This window comes from Cottoperca gobio, chromosome 20 (genome assembly GCF_900634415.1).
Source record: "Cottoperca gobio chromosome 20, fCotGob3.1, whole genome shotgun sequence".
NCBI classification, from domain to species: domain Eukaryota; kingdom Metazoa; phylum Chordata; class Actinopteri; order Perciformes; family Bovichtidae; genus Cottoperca; species Cottoperca gobio.
In genome coordinates, this window is record NC_041374.1 from 13,281,134 (window position 1) to 13,294,880 (window position 13,747).

The 13,747-nt window shown below is 40.7% G+C and overlaps 1 protein-coding gene across 1 annotated transcript in view; it reads left to right on the plus strand.

Annotated features, from left to right (window-relative positions):
• The window catches only part of col11a1a (collagen, type XI, alpha 1a), an 85,890-nt gene extending 79,718 nt beyond the window's left edge, over positions 1-6,172 (plus strand). Inside the window, 6 exon segments of the mRNA XM_029457717.1 lie at positions 191-244; positions 358-604; positions 1,291-1,403; positions 2,305-2,373; positions 4,184-4,417; positions 4,713-6,172. Coding sequence (XP_029313577.1) covers positions 191-244; positions 358-604; positions 1,291-1,403; positions 2,305-2,373; positions 4,184-4,417; positions 4,713-4,859 — 864 coding nt within the window. The 3' untranslated portion in view covers positions 4,860-6,172.
• Positions 6,173-13,747: the final 7,575 nt, after the last annotated feature.

Below are 13,747 nucleotides of genomic sequence, written 5' to 3' on the forward strand. Positions count from 1 at the left end.
TAAGGCATACTGTCACTTTATGTCACAGAAGTCCCCTCTTAACTTATTTGTAATGTCTTCTTACTGCCTTTTAATTGTCTGTTGGTTGTATTCTGTTTCTCAAATGCTGTCGTTTTTAAATGTGCTATATAAATAAAAGGACTTGACTTGTATTTTACTTGGATGACATGTTTCTATTTATGTTTGTCAGGGTCCTGCTGGTACAAAAGGAGACACTGGTACAATTGGTCCTCCTGGTCCTCCTGTGAGTAGTTAACCACTGCTGTTGCCTCTTTTCTCACTAAGTAAAATTGTCCCAATACTGTAGAATTGTACAAAATCTAAGGTCTGTCTTCTTGTATGAAATCTAATTTACAGGGTCCACCAGGCGAAGTTATTCAGCCCCTGCCCATCCAGTCACCTAGGAAGAGCAAGCGCTCCAGTGACATGCAGTCAGACGCAGCCGCTGCCATCATGGACTACGGCGAGGGCATGGAGGACATCTTCGGCTCACTCAACAACCTCAAACAGGACATAGAACGCATGAAATACCCTATGGGCACACAAAACAATCCTGCCAGGACATGTAAGGATCTGCAGCTCTGCCACCCAGAGTTCCCTGATGGTAAGCTCAATCAAAGCAGGAGAGAAAAGAAATGCTGAAAGAGATTTTTATATTAAAACATCCCCACTTGTCAGTGATAATCACAAAGTCAGGCTGCAGCAAAGAAGAGCTTAATTCAACCCGCTATAATTGAGACTCTAGAGATCGTCTCCATTCTCTCACATGTTGTTCTTCATTAAGACACCTGATTTCCTAACAAACTGAAGCTCAAGTGAAAACAGTGATTGAGAACATCAATGTTAGAACGTTTCCCTTTGTTCCTTTGATAGCGTTTGGTCTGTCTACTTTGGTAAATATGTGCCTACTGTTTGCAGTTTAATTAAGTCATTTTACATAACCTCTGGACCCTCAGTTTACTTTGTACTGTTAAGGGTGATCGACATGCAAAGTGGAGCAATGAGAAAGAAACAAGTTGTTTGGATTGGTTTAGGTTTATCATTACACATTTAACTTCTGTTGAGGAAAACGTTTTGTCAAAATTGTTGCACATAAATTATACCCTGCTTCAGGCATAACAATACCTTTTATTCAGCAGTGTATAAGCCGTGACAATGAGAAGTGAATTACTTCAGCGCAGAACTTCACATAGAATCAAGGAATTCTAGCACACTTTGAAAAGCAGCTTTAAGCCATTTTCCGTTGACATTAGTAGAACATGGTGTTTGAGTGTGCTTGGTTCTCCTTAGGCGAATACTGGATTGATCCAAACCAAGGCTGCTCCGGGGATTCCTTCAAAGTCTACTGTAACTTCACCGCCGGGGGCGAAACCTGCATCTATCCAGATAAGAAGTCTAATGGAGTAAGTGATTTTGGATTGTACCCACGAGATTCATAACCGCCTGTTTCCCAATCATCATTTCTCACCACATATTAAGACATCATGAAGAAACAACATATCAACAAACAGCACAGCACTAAGCTGAAGTTGTCAATAGAAGCCATTTGATTTGCTTCAGGGCTAAGCTTGTACAGATTTGATATTCAACGTAGTGCAAACAACATAAAAAAAGGCAAATACTATAGAATGATTTGACTTTATAAAGTTTTTGTAAAAGATATTAAAATAGTACAGAGGTTTATCTTCTGCTCCCAGATGATAAACGTTAATGCTACCCTTGAGGCTGTGCTTTATACAACAAGCTTTTTTTCCTCATGTTCACAGCATGATTCCCGCTCTTATTCACAACTCGACCCACACGGACGCTTAGTCAGAAAGCCTTTGCGTCACTTTTTAACACATTGGGTACCCCTTTGCATTACTTAGGTTTAGGCAACACAACTACTTGGTTAGGTTTAGGAAAGGATCATGGGTTGGAATAAAATCTGTTTGTTTGTTACATAACTTAAGTTAATGTTGAGATTTGCTTTCATGCAAGACACGAACCGCAGTCTCCTGGGTGATGGTCTGTGTTTGTTTGACCCGTCTGTTCACCCGACCTTCTTTGTTAGCGGACGGAGTGTTCTGAGTGTCTAATATTGCAGCGGATGGGTTAACATTTGATCTAGTTGAAAGCCTGGTGCGCCTAGTACAGACGTTTAAAAGGGTGCATTGTGTGTTGGTATTAAATGCAGAGGGCCGTGACAAAGTGCCGGTATTTGACAAACTGGGAATATGAGAGCGGCTGAGGATTCATAACTAAATATAAGGCCCATGATAATGTCTAGTATTAATATGCCCTGTCTGGTTTTGCTTTTCACAGGTCAGAATATCTTCATGGCCCAAAGAACTCCCTGGGACATGGTTCAGTGAATTTAAGCGTGGTAAAATAGTAAGTCTTTTTTCATCTTCTTTCATTCACATCCTTCAGCTTACTGCACAAAACAGAAACTCATTCACTCAGTGCTAAACTGAAAGGACTATTCCATCTCTCCTACTGTCTGTGCATGCTCCTATGTACTGGTGCAGGGACACTGCAAAATGGCAAGCAGCTACATATAGACTCAAATAGCAGCACCACCCATGAAATTGTGAGGCAGAGACCCAGAGTTGCTCCCCATAAAGACATCCCAAAGTGTTCATATTTTAGGCAAAGACAGAGCAGAGATCATTCAAAGTACAAGATATATGCTTTTATCATGAACAAGATTGGTTTATGGTTAAAATAATCTACATCCTTTTGAACTAGTGCCACATTTCACGTGTCATTCAAATTCATTACAATTCTTAGACTGTTTTATATAAAGAAGAGAGCATCAATAAAACATTACAGAGGACTCTAGCAGAATGCCTCAGTCTTTTAGTATACCTCTAGTCCCCACTCTGCCTTTGAACTGAAAATTAAAAACATCTGCTCCTATTTCTTGTAGTCAGAAATGAAAGAAACAAGTTTGTCCTGCTCCATCAAACTGGTGTCAAGCTGATGTATTTCCACAGAGAACAGACTGACTGTGACAGAACTTTATACAGTACGATATGGTAGCAGAGTATCAGGGCTCTTTCACTGCACATATTCAGACAAGGTTTACACAGAGTTAATGCTTAAGTCACGGTCTTTTGTGTTCTGGAGATCTCTAGATTCAAGACAAAAAGGGTCATAAAGATAACATTTATTAAACTGACACTATTGTTACATTTGTTGTCAAACATACTATGTGCTATTAAACTACCATATATACTATAAGACAAAGTACTGTTAATGTGGTATTGCACAAAATAATACAATGATGCATACATGTGTCTTGCTCAATGTGTTGTCTGCACATCTTTCACAGCCTTTTGGAAAATCTGTTTTCCAACTGTACTTACATGGGGACTGAATATCTTAACACATTATACTGCAAGTTAACTTAATGAGGTCATTTGATAATGCTGGCCATGTTAGAATTAAAGTACCATAGGACTACTAATGCCTAAGTGTAGAAATCCTCTGGCTGTGAAATAATGTTCTTCTGGGTTATTGACGTGGGCGAGAAGCTTGGATCCATCTGACCAGAAGTTAGCAGGGATTGTCTGTTTGAGCAAATATGCCTTTGTTGAACAGAGGGCTTGTGATGTAACATGTCTGGACATATTTGAACTCCTCAGCAGTTTATTTGAAAGTACTGTGGCTCCATTCAGTAATGTTAAAAGTAATAGTTACAAAGCAACTAAGGTTAATGTTAGCATGCAGCTATTAGCCACTAGACTTGTCAAAGCTGTTTTGTGATTTAGATCCGTTAATAGACTCAATCTGTGGAACAATCTTTCACACTAATTAATTATTCACTCTACCAGGCAGTCTAAGTATGATCATATTGCTTTATGTTTCAATGAGGCCAAATGTTCATGTAGATGCAAAACTGTCTGTTGGAGATCTAACGCATGCATTTTCTGTCATTTACAAAAACCTGTTAACATCTTATTTCCCAGTAGCAATGTTGATTATTCTATAGCTTGAGTGGAACATTTCTTGTTTCTTTCAGTTTCCTTTATTGTTTAGTCTTCTAATTTCTTTATTATTATGTTTGACTATTCCTTTGTATTTTTTATTCTTTTTGATAAACAAATTAATAAATCCAACTGTTTGTTTCTTACCTTTAACCTCTCTCTCTCTCTCTCTCTCTCTCTCTCTCTCTCTCTCTCTCTTTTTCCACCAACAGTTTTCCTATGTTGACGCAGATGGAAACTCAATAAACATGGTACAGATGACCTTCCTCAGACTACTGACAGCCTCTGCCAGGCAAAACTTCACCTACAGCTGCCACCAGTCTGTGGCGTGGCACGACGCCACCAGCGACAGCTACAACAAGGCTCTGCGCTTCCTGGGTGCCAATGATGAGGAGATGTCGTATGACAATAACCCTTACATCAAGGCCCTCTCCGACGGATGTGCGGTGAGTCATGTCCAGTTTCTCATGCCTTTGGAACTAATATATTCCTGATGTGAAATCACATTAGTAGTGAAAAGAAGAGTGGAAAGCTATCATTGGAGCTGATGACAGCTAATGAGTGTAAAAAGCACAACTCTCTTCTGATGCACATTAGTAAAGTTTTCCCAGTAGCTCAAGTCTAAAGACCTAATGATCAGCATGAACATACAGTAAAAGGTTTTGTGCAGTTAGAGACATGTGACAAAATGTGTGCATTGTTTTGCTTGTCTAATTGGTTCCTCTGTATCTCTCGTTGCAGACGAGGAAGGGCTATGGAAAGACTGTGATGGAGATTAATACTCCCAAAATCGATCAGGTTCCAATCATCGATGTCATGTTGACTGACTTTGGGGACCCTAACCAGAAGTTTGGGTTTGAAGTTGGGCCCATCTGCTTCCTTGGCTAAATAAAAACGAAAGAGAAAAAAAAAGGACTTGATGGGGCCAGCAAAGAAAGTCAAGTTGAGACGTTTTGGGTACCACCAAACCCCATTTCTAGCCCCCACCCTTTTCTATGCCACATGCAAGTTTTGAATAAGAGATGGTGTAGCAAACATGTCTTTTCATGTATGTACGTGTAACCCAGGAAAATACTTGTTGCCCTTGTAGGGCTCGAACCACATGACTTAACCACGTTATGGAGCAAAGGTGAAGGACATTTGAACGCGTGGCAGAGGAGGGTGAATCGGAGGTAACCTACAGAGGGGGTCAGCCGACATGAGGAGACACAGACCTCCTCTCTGGTTCCTCCAGGTGCTGTATGAAAACGACTACAATGGTGCTTGTTCAAAACACACAAAAAAAATATAAAGAGGTGCTAAGAAAGAAGGTATATTTTGATAATAATAAAAAAAACCTGTAATTATTATTTTGTACAATACTGTTATTTCTGAATCCACTTTCAAAACTTGCATGTGTATCAGATTCTGCTTCCGGCTCTTTAATTTCAATGTTGGTTCAAAGATATACAGTGTAAGTTAAAGACATCATTCAATCAAATAAATTTATAATTCTGATATTTTTTTGTTCAACACATACTGTGTATTTGTCATGAAGCAAATAAATTGAGCATTCAAACAATTCTCTATTGCTAAATTAGACTGTATTCCCATTGTATATATTGACAGTCCAAAGCTTGAGGTTATTTGCTTTTTTGCCCTTGTCACCGTACGTGAAACAACTGGAAGTATCACACCAGCACGTATACGGCAACATCTCCCACTAATGTTGTGATCCTGTGCTAGTAGGAAGCAATCATGGCATTCAGTTTTCCTTTATTTAATTCTATTTTGTTGTTTTTTTTCTGTTTTGTTTTCCGACAGGCTTTTTATTTTGGTTGTATACCTCAAACTTTCTTGATAACCTGTAAGATGCAAGGATGTTATGCCCTGTATATACCTTGGTTAAGCAATTAAGTTTATATATTTTGGGTGGGGATTTTTTAAGAGAGAAATACGTTAACTGTTAGACATCCACTGTTCAAATCCTTCTGTGAATGCAATGAGAAGCCCTTTAGGTGACCCATTTTTGTAACTAAAATGAGAAAATGTTTTAATGTGCTTTTTATAGTTCATTTAAATATTAAAAACTGGATTCTAAACAACAGTGAACTGAATGTCTCAATGGTTTGTGTAAGATCTACCTACTGTACATGCTTAAAATCAAGGATATGATAATTCAACTAAGACTCTGGGCTGGTGCAATTCCATCTCTTGAAACCAATAAAGTACCATCTTACAATAATTTCCTTTCATTCTGAGTACATAAATGGAAACGTGAATAAAATGTCTCCTTTAGTGAAAAAAAGACATTCTCAATTACTTTTTTTTAAATATATTTGCTGCTTATTTCCACGTGTTTCTGAGAAGGATTAGCTTTTGACTTGAGCTATATTTCTCTCTGTATCTGAGCTTGATAGGAAGAAGCACACACACACTACGCCATTTAACTCCACTGGATAATTGTTTTTTCATTCAGATAGGAAAAGATCCAGGCTTATTATACACAAAAGACGTAAAGGCTCTAATAGAGGGGGAAGAGTTTTTAGCACAGTAATCTTAGCATATGTGTGACAAATGGGAATTTCTTTCTACGACAAAAAACCTTTTATACCAAATCTGAATTTCAATTTGAGCTATAGAGCTATGTAGGATTTCTTTTATCATCTTGGAATTACCTGTGAGTGCTTTGATTGTTAATACAAATAGGAACTGCATGTGTGACTGCTGAGTGAGAAAATGGTGTCTTAACTGACTCACATATGGCCTGATGTGGAAAAGAAGTGGTTGTCTGCTGCAAAGAAGGGGAAGGGAATCTGTTCTCTCAGATGCTGGTAGTCAGATTTCGTTACATAGCAGGCTAGCTGTTTGCCCTCCAAGCCTTATGCTAATCTAAGATAACCAGCTGCTGGCTGTAGCTTCATATTTAATGTACAGACACGAGAGTGCTATCAACCTTTCATCTAACTTTCGGCAAGAAAATGAATAAGTGAATTTCCAAAAATGTCACACTATTGAGTTCAGTTTTCATATCTACCCCTTTATCTTGAAAAAGTCATTGAATTTATCGTGAGCGTCCATGAGTAGCCTTTTTCTAATTATGATTCTTTTAAAACTGTGCAGATTTTTACAGCCAGATCACTTAGGGAAAAAACAGGCCTAATTAGTATTCAGTCCGCCTGAGCCTCCTTGTAACAAATGTTAGTGATGGCCTGTGTCACTTCAAAGGTTTGACCGCCGCTGAACCTTTTATTTTCTCCTTGCACAGTGCAAAAGAACTCCACATAATAACAACTGACAAGTATGTGCTGAGCAGGAAAAGAAATGGACTTTGTATTTTCTTTTATCTTTCTTTCTTTGGAGTGGCGGTCTTTGTAGAGAAACGACCAAAGAGAATACTCATGTGGAACCTCACACACAAGGAAAACAATCAAGAAATCCTCCCAATGGCTTCAGAGGAGAATTCAGCTGCACACTCATGCTACTTTCAACTTGCTTTTGAGTCCTTACAAATACTGTATATATTGCAATATTTACATATTCAGGATGTACAATTTATTCAAATGAAGTAATTAAACTTCCTTGAGTTGTTGTGGAAGATCATAGTAATATTCTCCTACATTATCATATAATTGTCAGCTTGCAGGAAGGTTTTTTATTTTACCATTCTGGATGGTTTAGAACAAAAAAGAAAAAGAAGAGAAAGAAGAAACCATGACTGAAAAGACAAAGAGTGCAAACTAAAGACATGCATTCTTTATTAGCATTAGGAATCAATGGAAGACATCATCATACTACCACAGTTTGATTGACAGATGATTGCTGAGAAGTATGTTGCATAAATACCACAACAATAGCCTGTTAGCAACAAATAGACCTTATAGATATGCCTCTATTGTTACGATGTGGTGAAGAGGTGGACCCAAATGCAGGACACCAGACAAGGGTTAACAAAAGGAGAGCTTTATTTATAAAAAGCTTAAAAATACAAAAAGACAAGATAAAACGTAAACTGAAAACACAAGCCGGGATGACACGAGGAAGCACAAGGAACCGTAGGCCAACACACACTAGGAACATTGATTCAACAAGGATGACGAACAGACCAGGAACAATGGGACAGCAGGGATATATACACATACTGAACGAGACACAGCTGGGGGAGAAAGGCAAAGACACAAGGGCAGGGTGAATGGACACAGGAGGATCAAATCAACAATCACAGAAACAGGGAAAAACCCAAGGACAGGATGTAAGACAAGACATGACACAAGGGGAAGTGAACATTTCAAAATAAACAGGAAACAGAAAATCAAGATCATGACAGCTGCAGGCTTCATCCAGTAGCTCTCTTTCTTACATATTATATCCATTCTTAAATCTCAGTTTGTATGTCCCATATCACAGATCAGATCACAATGACAAATCTGACATTGTTAAAACCTAAAACGACAACACTTTCATATTCAGTTTATACATTTTCAAACTCTTGCACTGGCTTTATCCAGCTCTGATATATTGACTGCAATCAGTGACTGTTTGTTTTAGTCGAGTGTTCAGTATGCACATAATTACAAGCACATCACTCTCAGGGACCATTTAGTCTTCAGAAACACTCCCAGTTGTCCCAACATAATGTAGATGAGGGAAAAAAATGTTGCTTGTCCAAATTGCTCCATCCACTGGATCAGATGATGTGAAAAGATTACACAGCGGTGCCACTGGGGTGGTTTGAGATAAATGATCATGTTTACATGTTAATATGCTCACTGATGTTTGTCAGGTATAATGTTTACCATGTGAAGTTTGGCATGTAAGCATGCTAAGCTTTGCCAACAAGCACTACACACAAAGTAAAGCCGAGGCTAGATATTTGGTCAAAAACTAAAATACTGGACAAATTAAAATGCTGACCTGATGATGGCGCTAGATGAAAAGTTAATAGATTATGTAACAAAGTCATTACATTTCATCATGTTGAAAATTTCATATACAGTATATCACATATCACTAAAAACCAAACATGACAACCTGCTGGTCGTCACTACAGTCACTTTGATTCATCATCTGGAATCATGAATTTCTGTACAAAATAGTGTTTCTTTCAGTGGTTGATAAGATGTGTTGCAGAGAAGAGAGAAAGAGAGAGAAAGAGAGAGATGAAGGAGAGAGAGAGCGAGAGAGAGAGATGATTTTGTAGAACAAGAATAATGTTCTTTATGAAGTTCCACAAAATGCAATTTTGTTAAAAGGGCTTTAATTGAATATATTTCAAAGCCTGGGAGTTGTCAGAGTCACAATGGGCTCTGAGCCGTCAGTCACGGTGGGGAAAAGGTGAGGACTCAAATGCAAGACGGCAGACGAGGAAGTTAACAAAGAGGGTTTTATTCAAATTATACAAAAAGGTAAAAAGTCAAGTGAAAAGACAAACCAGGATCAAGGTGCAAACAAGGAGGGCTGGGCAGGAGGCCGGGCTGGTGGTGGGTGGAGCTGCTCTGGAGTCCGGGATGGAGAAAGCACTAGGGTCTGGAGAGGAGAGCGGAGCGAAGGGGTCCCGGGAAGAGAGGGGAGCGGAGGGGGGAGGGGGACGGAGGGGGACGGAGGGGGGAGGGGGACGAAGGGAGCACAGGGGATGGAGTCACGAGGGACGGAGGGAGCACAGGGGCTGGGGTCACGAGGGGCAGCTGGGGAACAGCTGGGGTCTGCAGCGGTCCGGCATCAGCTGGAGCGGATGTCTGCAGAGATTCGGCAGCGGGGGCGGGGGTCTGCGGAGGTCCGGCAGCGGGAGTCTGCGGAGGTCCGGCAGCGGGAACGGGAGTCTGCGGAGGTCCGGCAGCGGGAACGGGAGTCTGCGGAGGTCCGGCAGCGGGAACGGGAGTCTGCGGAGGTCCGGCAGCGGGAACGGGAGTCTGTCGCGGCACAGCAGCGGAAACGGGGGCTGTCGCGGCCCGGCAGCAGAAACCGGAAGCTGTCGTGGTCTGGGTCTCTTGCGCCGAGACCTGGAAGTCCCCTGGAGACTCCGAGGACCTCCCAGGGCCAGGCGAGTGCCAAGAAATGGCTCAGGGACTGGGGTCTGGTGCAGCCCAACAGTAGTAGGAGGTTGCCGCAGCGCGACTGGAGAAGGGGGTTGCCGCAGCTCGGCAAAAGGAAGTTGAGTGGAAGGATCGGCAGGGTTAGGCTGGCAAGGAGTGTCCACAAAATCCTGAAGCCACTCAGGTAAAAGGCTCTTCAACTCTGGCTTCTTAGCCACCTCTTTTCTCACCAATCCAGGCGCAGCCTGTCGCATCCTCCAACAGGGGTTTAGCATCCACTCACCAAACATTATAATTAAAGTGTACATTAAATCATAGGTCTCCTCGTCCATGACATCTGCTGAGTCCATGTTTCTGGTTAGATCGTACTGTGTCGGTGGGGAAAAGGTGAGGACTCAAATACAAGACGGCAGACGAGGAAGTTAACAAAAAGATCTGACAAGGAACACTGGGATAGACAGGGATATATACACACAGACACTAAACGAGGGGAACGAGACACAGCTGGCGAGAGAAGCTAAAACACAAGGGCAAGGTGAACGGACACAGGAGGAACAAATCAACAATCACAGGGTGAAAACACACAGACAGGAAGTACAACTAGACATTACATAAGGGGTGAACACTTCAAAATAAAACAGGATATACAAAAATCACGATCATGACAGTCAGCAGTGGTTCCTCTGGTTCAAATGAGGTTAACCAGCTGAGTGGAGACTTTCCAGCTTCAATGAAAACCAAATTTATTTGGTGGCAATCAGGATCAATGCTAAATTTTAATGCTGCTGACCAGAGCTAAAATTTCTTGAAAAAGGTGGATTACTGATACGAAACAATGTCTTTCTCCATCATAGGTACGGTAAGAAAATATTTATCATCCCTCAGGGCGAGTACAATCATCACACCTATCAGCACCAAACAATTCACATGAATTACATTATCTTATTCAACAGACCAAAAGCAAAAGAGACGATGAGTTCTTAAATATTGGTCCTACATTTTGGCAGATTATGTGTGCGACCAGAACAAAGCAGCCTGACGCACCCCTGAGGAGAACTGGTGGAAGACAACCAGCTCTTAGGCTAACACACTGTGATAAAGTTTTACCAAAACTATATTTTACTAAACCAAATTCAACCCAAAAAAAGTCAATTAAACTGGCAATTAAGGATTATTAACATGTGGGATGTGGACGTCAGTATAATCATTGGAGTAAGTGTGCGTGGGTGATGTATGTGTGTGTGTGTGTAGGGGTATTTTAAGGTACAAAACAAGGGATAAGAATAAACTTAATACTAGCGACTAACGGGTGCCTGTGGGGAGAAGGGAGAGAGAGCTGCAGCAGCAGAGAGGCAGACAGACAGACCGTGTGTGCGAGAAGGATTTGAACTCCTCTAGAAGACGCCTAATGTTGCGTAAAACACCCCCAATGCTCACCCCTTTCTCCCATCCTCCAAATACTAAAAATAATATAATCCCCTCACAAATGCACTGATGTACAGTGTGCCTGTCACTGTACCAAATTTAAAATCATCCATATATACTTATATACAGTATATACTTGATCGGTTGTCACATTTGCTGCAGAACATATACAGTATCTCTACATGACAGATGGGTTATCGCCACATATACACTTCATTATACTTTTCCTCACCTATATTACTCACAAACCCAAAGCTGTGCATTACACATGCAGGCAGAGTGCTCGGTCAGCACCGATAGGGATGGAGTGGCAGTCATTTTAAAGCACGATCCTGGCTCTCAGCTCCATGCAGTCCTCAGGAAGGAACCTGGGAAATCTGCTCATTACACTGGGGAAAACCCAAGGGAAAGATCGTACTTCTCGACTCCAACCATCACATCCATTCTTAGTAAACTGTAAGGATTAACATGCTGTAAGCGTTTTTTTTTGTGATTCAGTTCATTAGCAACCCCATAGGCCTGATGTTACTCTATTCTCTACAAAGTAGATAAAGGGAACCAGAGAGATAAAATTACTTTCATAAGATTTGACAGCTACATTCGTAAATGTCAGCTCCACATGTCTGCTCTGGGACCCTAAAGAATGTCTTCTGGTCAGGCTCTTTAACGGCTCTCAGATCAGAGTCATATAGAAGCACGGCTCTAATCAAGCAACTGAAAAGCAAATCTTGCAGTTATTTACACACATTTCTTAAACCCCTGCCAAGAGAAAACAGAAATGTGAAGTAGATGTCGAAAACATTATCGTTGTTATCGTCAGCTTAGCATTCTCATCACATTCTGGGGGCATCATCAGCAACACGGTGGATAAAAGCTTCTCAAACACAAAAGGTATTTGGGATTTTTGAGGATTTAAGTGGATATGCATTTTTGCTAAAAATATTTCTCCCCTGGTAAATCAGCCACCTGAGCTTTTCTTTTAAATGGAAATAAATCTGTCAAAACACCATGAAGCTTCATCTAAACACAAATGAATTCATCTTTATCCATGAGGAAGTGTAGACATACATTTAATTTAACTTCATATCAAGAAAGAAATGTGTTGATCCAGATTAGCTGTTTCTCCCTGTTTCCAGTCTTTACGCTAAACTAAGCTAACCGTCTCCTCATTGGTGGTTTCAATCTGTAAAAAAAACATATTTCCCTAAATGTTGAACTATGCCTCTAATAAGAAAACCACTGGCATACTCAGTATCATCACTTAATTAAATGAAACATACATTATTGGTTCTCTGATATTATCTGTTAATCATTGGTATCCTCTCTTCCTGTAGTACATCAAGTAGTAATATTAATAACCCAGAGCCTGCAGTGGTATGTGATAGATAGTGAGTGTCAGGAAAGAGCCATGGAAGAGTTTTCTGAATCCTTTGTTTCAGTCAGAGTGGACTCCAGGCATCAGTCACTATCAGAACATCCTTGTAGAAAAACCTCAGACTGCCATCAATGATTCAGTGGACAGAAAATGACGCTCCTGTTGTAGTGCTGAACTGGTACCTAGTGTATATATGGTCTTGTTCTGTGTTTGCCTTTCAAAATCCTCAAGTGAACTTCAAGGCCATATTTAAAAGGAGAGATAAAGAAGCGGAGGGAGTGATCAGAGAGGCACAGCAAGTGATTTTGAACAAGCCCTAAGGCACATGCCAAGGCTCCCCTCGTTAGAAAACCTGAGAGACTGTCAACAGCAGATCCACCGGGACCCATAACAAAGCTCACCACATGAAATGCTTCAAAGACATACTCTCATTTGAATAAGTTCAGATGAGCCCTGTTCTGCACTCTCCCATCCTGTGCACGTGCTATTGTATCCGTGCATGGCAATGAATCTCGAACAGGACATCGGGCTCTGTGACCTCCCTGCCAATAAATTCTGGTGCTTCTCCTGGGAGGTAGTGAGCCGGTGAGCTCTTAAATAGCAGGTAAGGGACAAGCGTGAAGATTGTGTTTACCAGCCAAGGACAAGGGAGGCAAATCTCACAGGGCGGGGAAGACAGCACACAATAGATCTTGGCAGCACCTGTTAAAACATTTAACAGGTAGACTTCCCAAAAGCCATTTCTTTACTTGAAAGAGTAACAGTAGATCTCATAAAAGGAAAGTAGAGGAGGGGATAGATCTCTATGTTCATAATTAATTGAAAATATGAGTTTAAAGATCAATTAAGACAAATTGGACTATATGGAGAATAGCTGCAGCATACTAAAAAACCTTGAACTCACTCTCTTAATAGTAATTTTGAAATAAAATACTGTGTATTGAGTTAAGGTTATTATGGCCTTT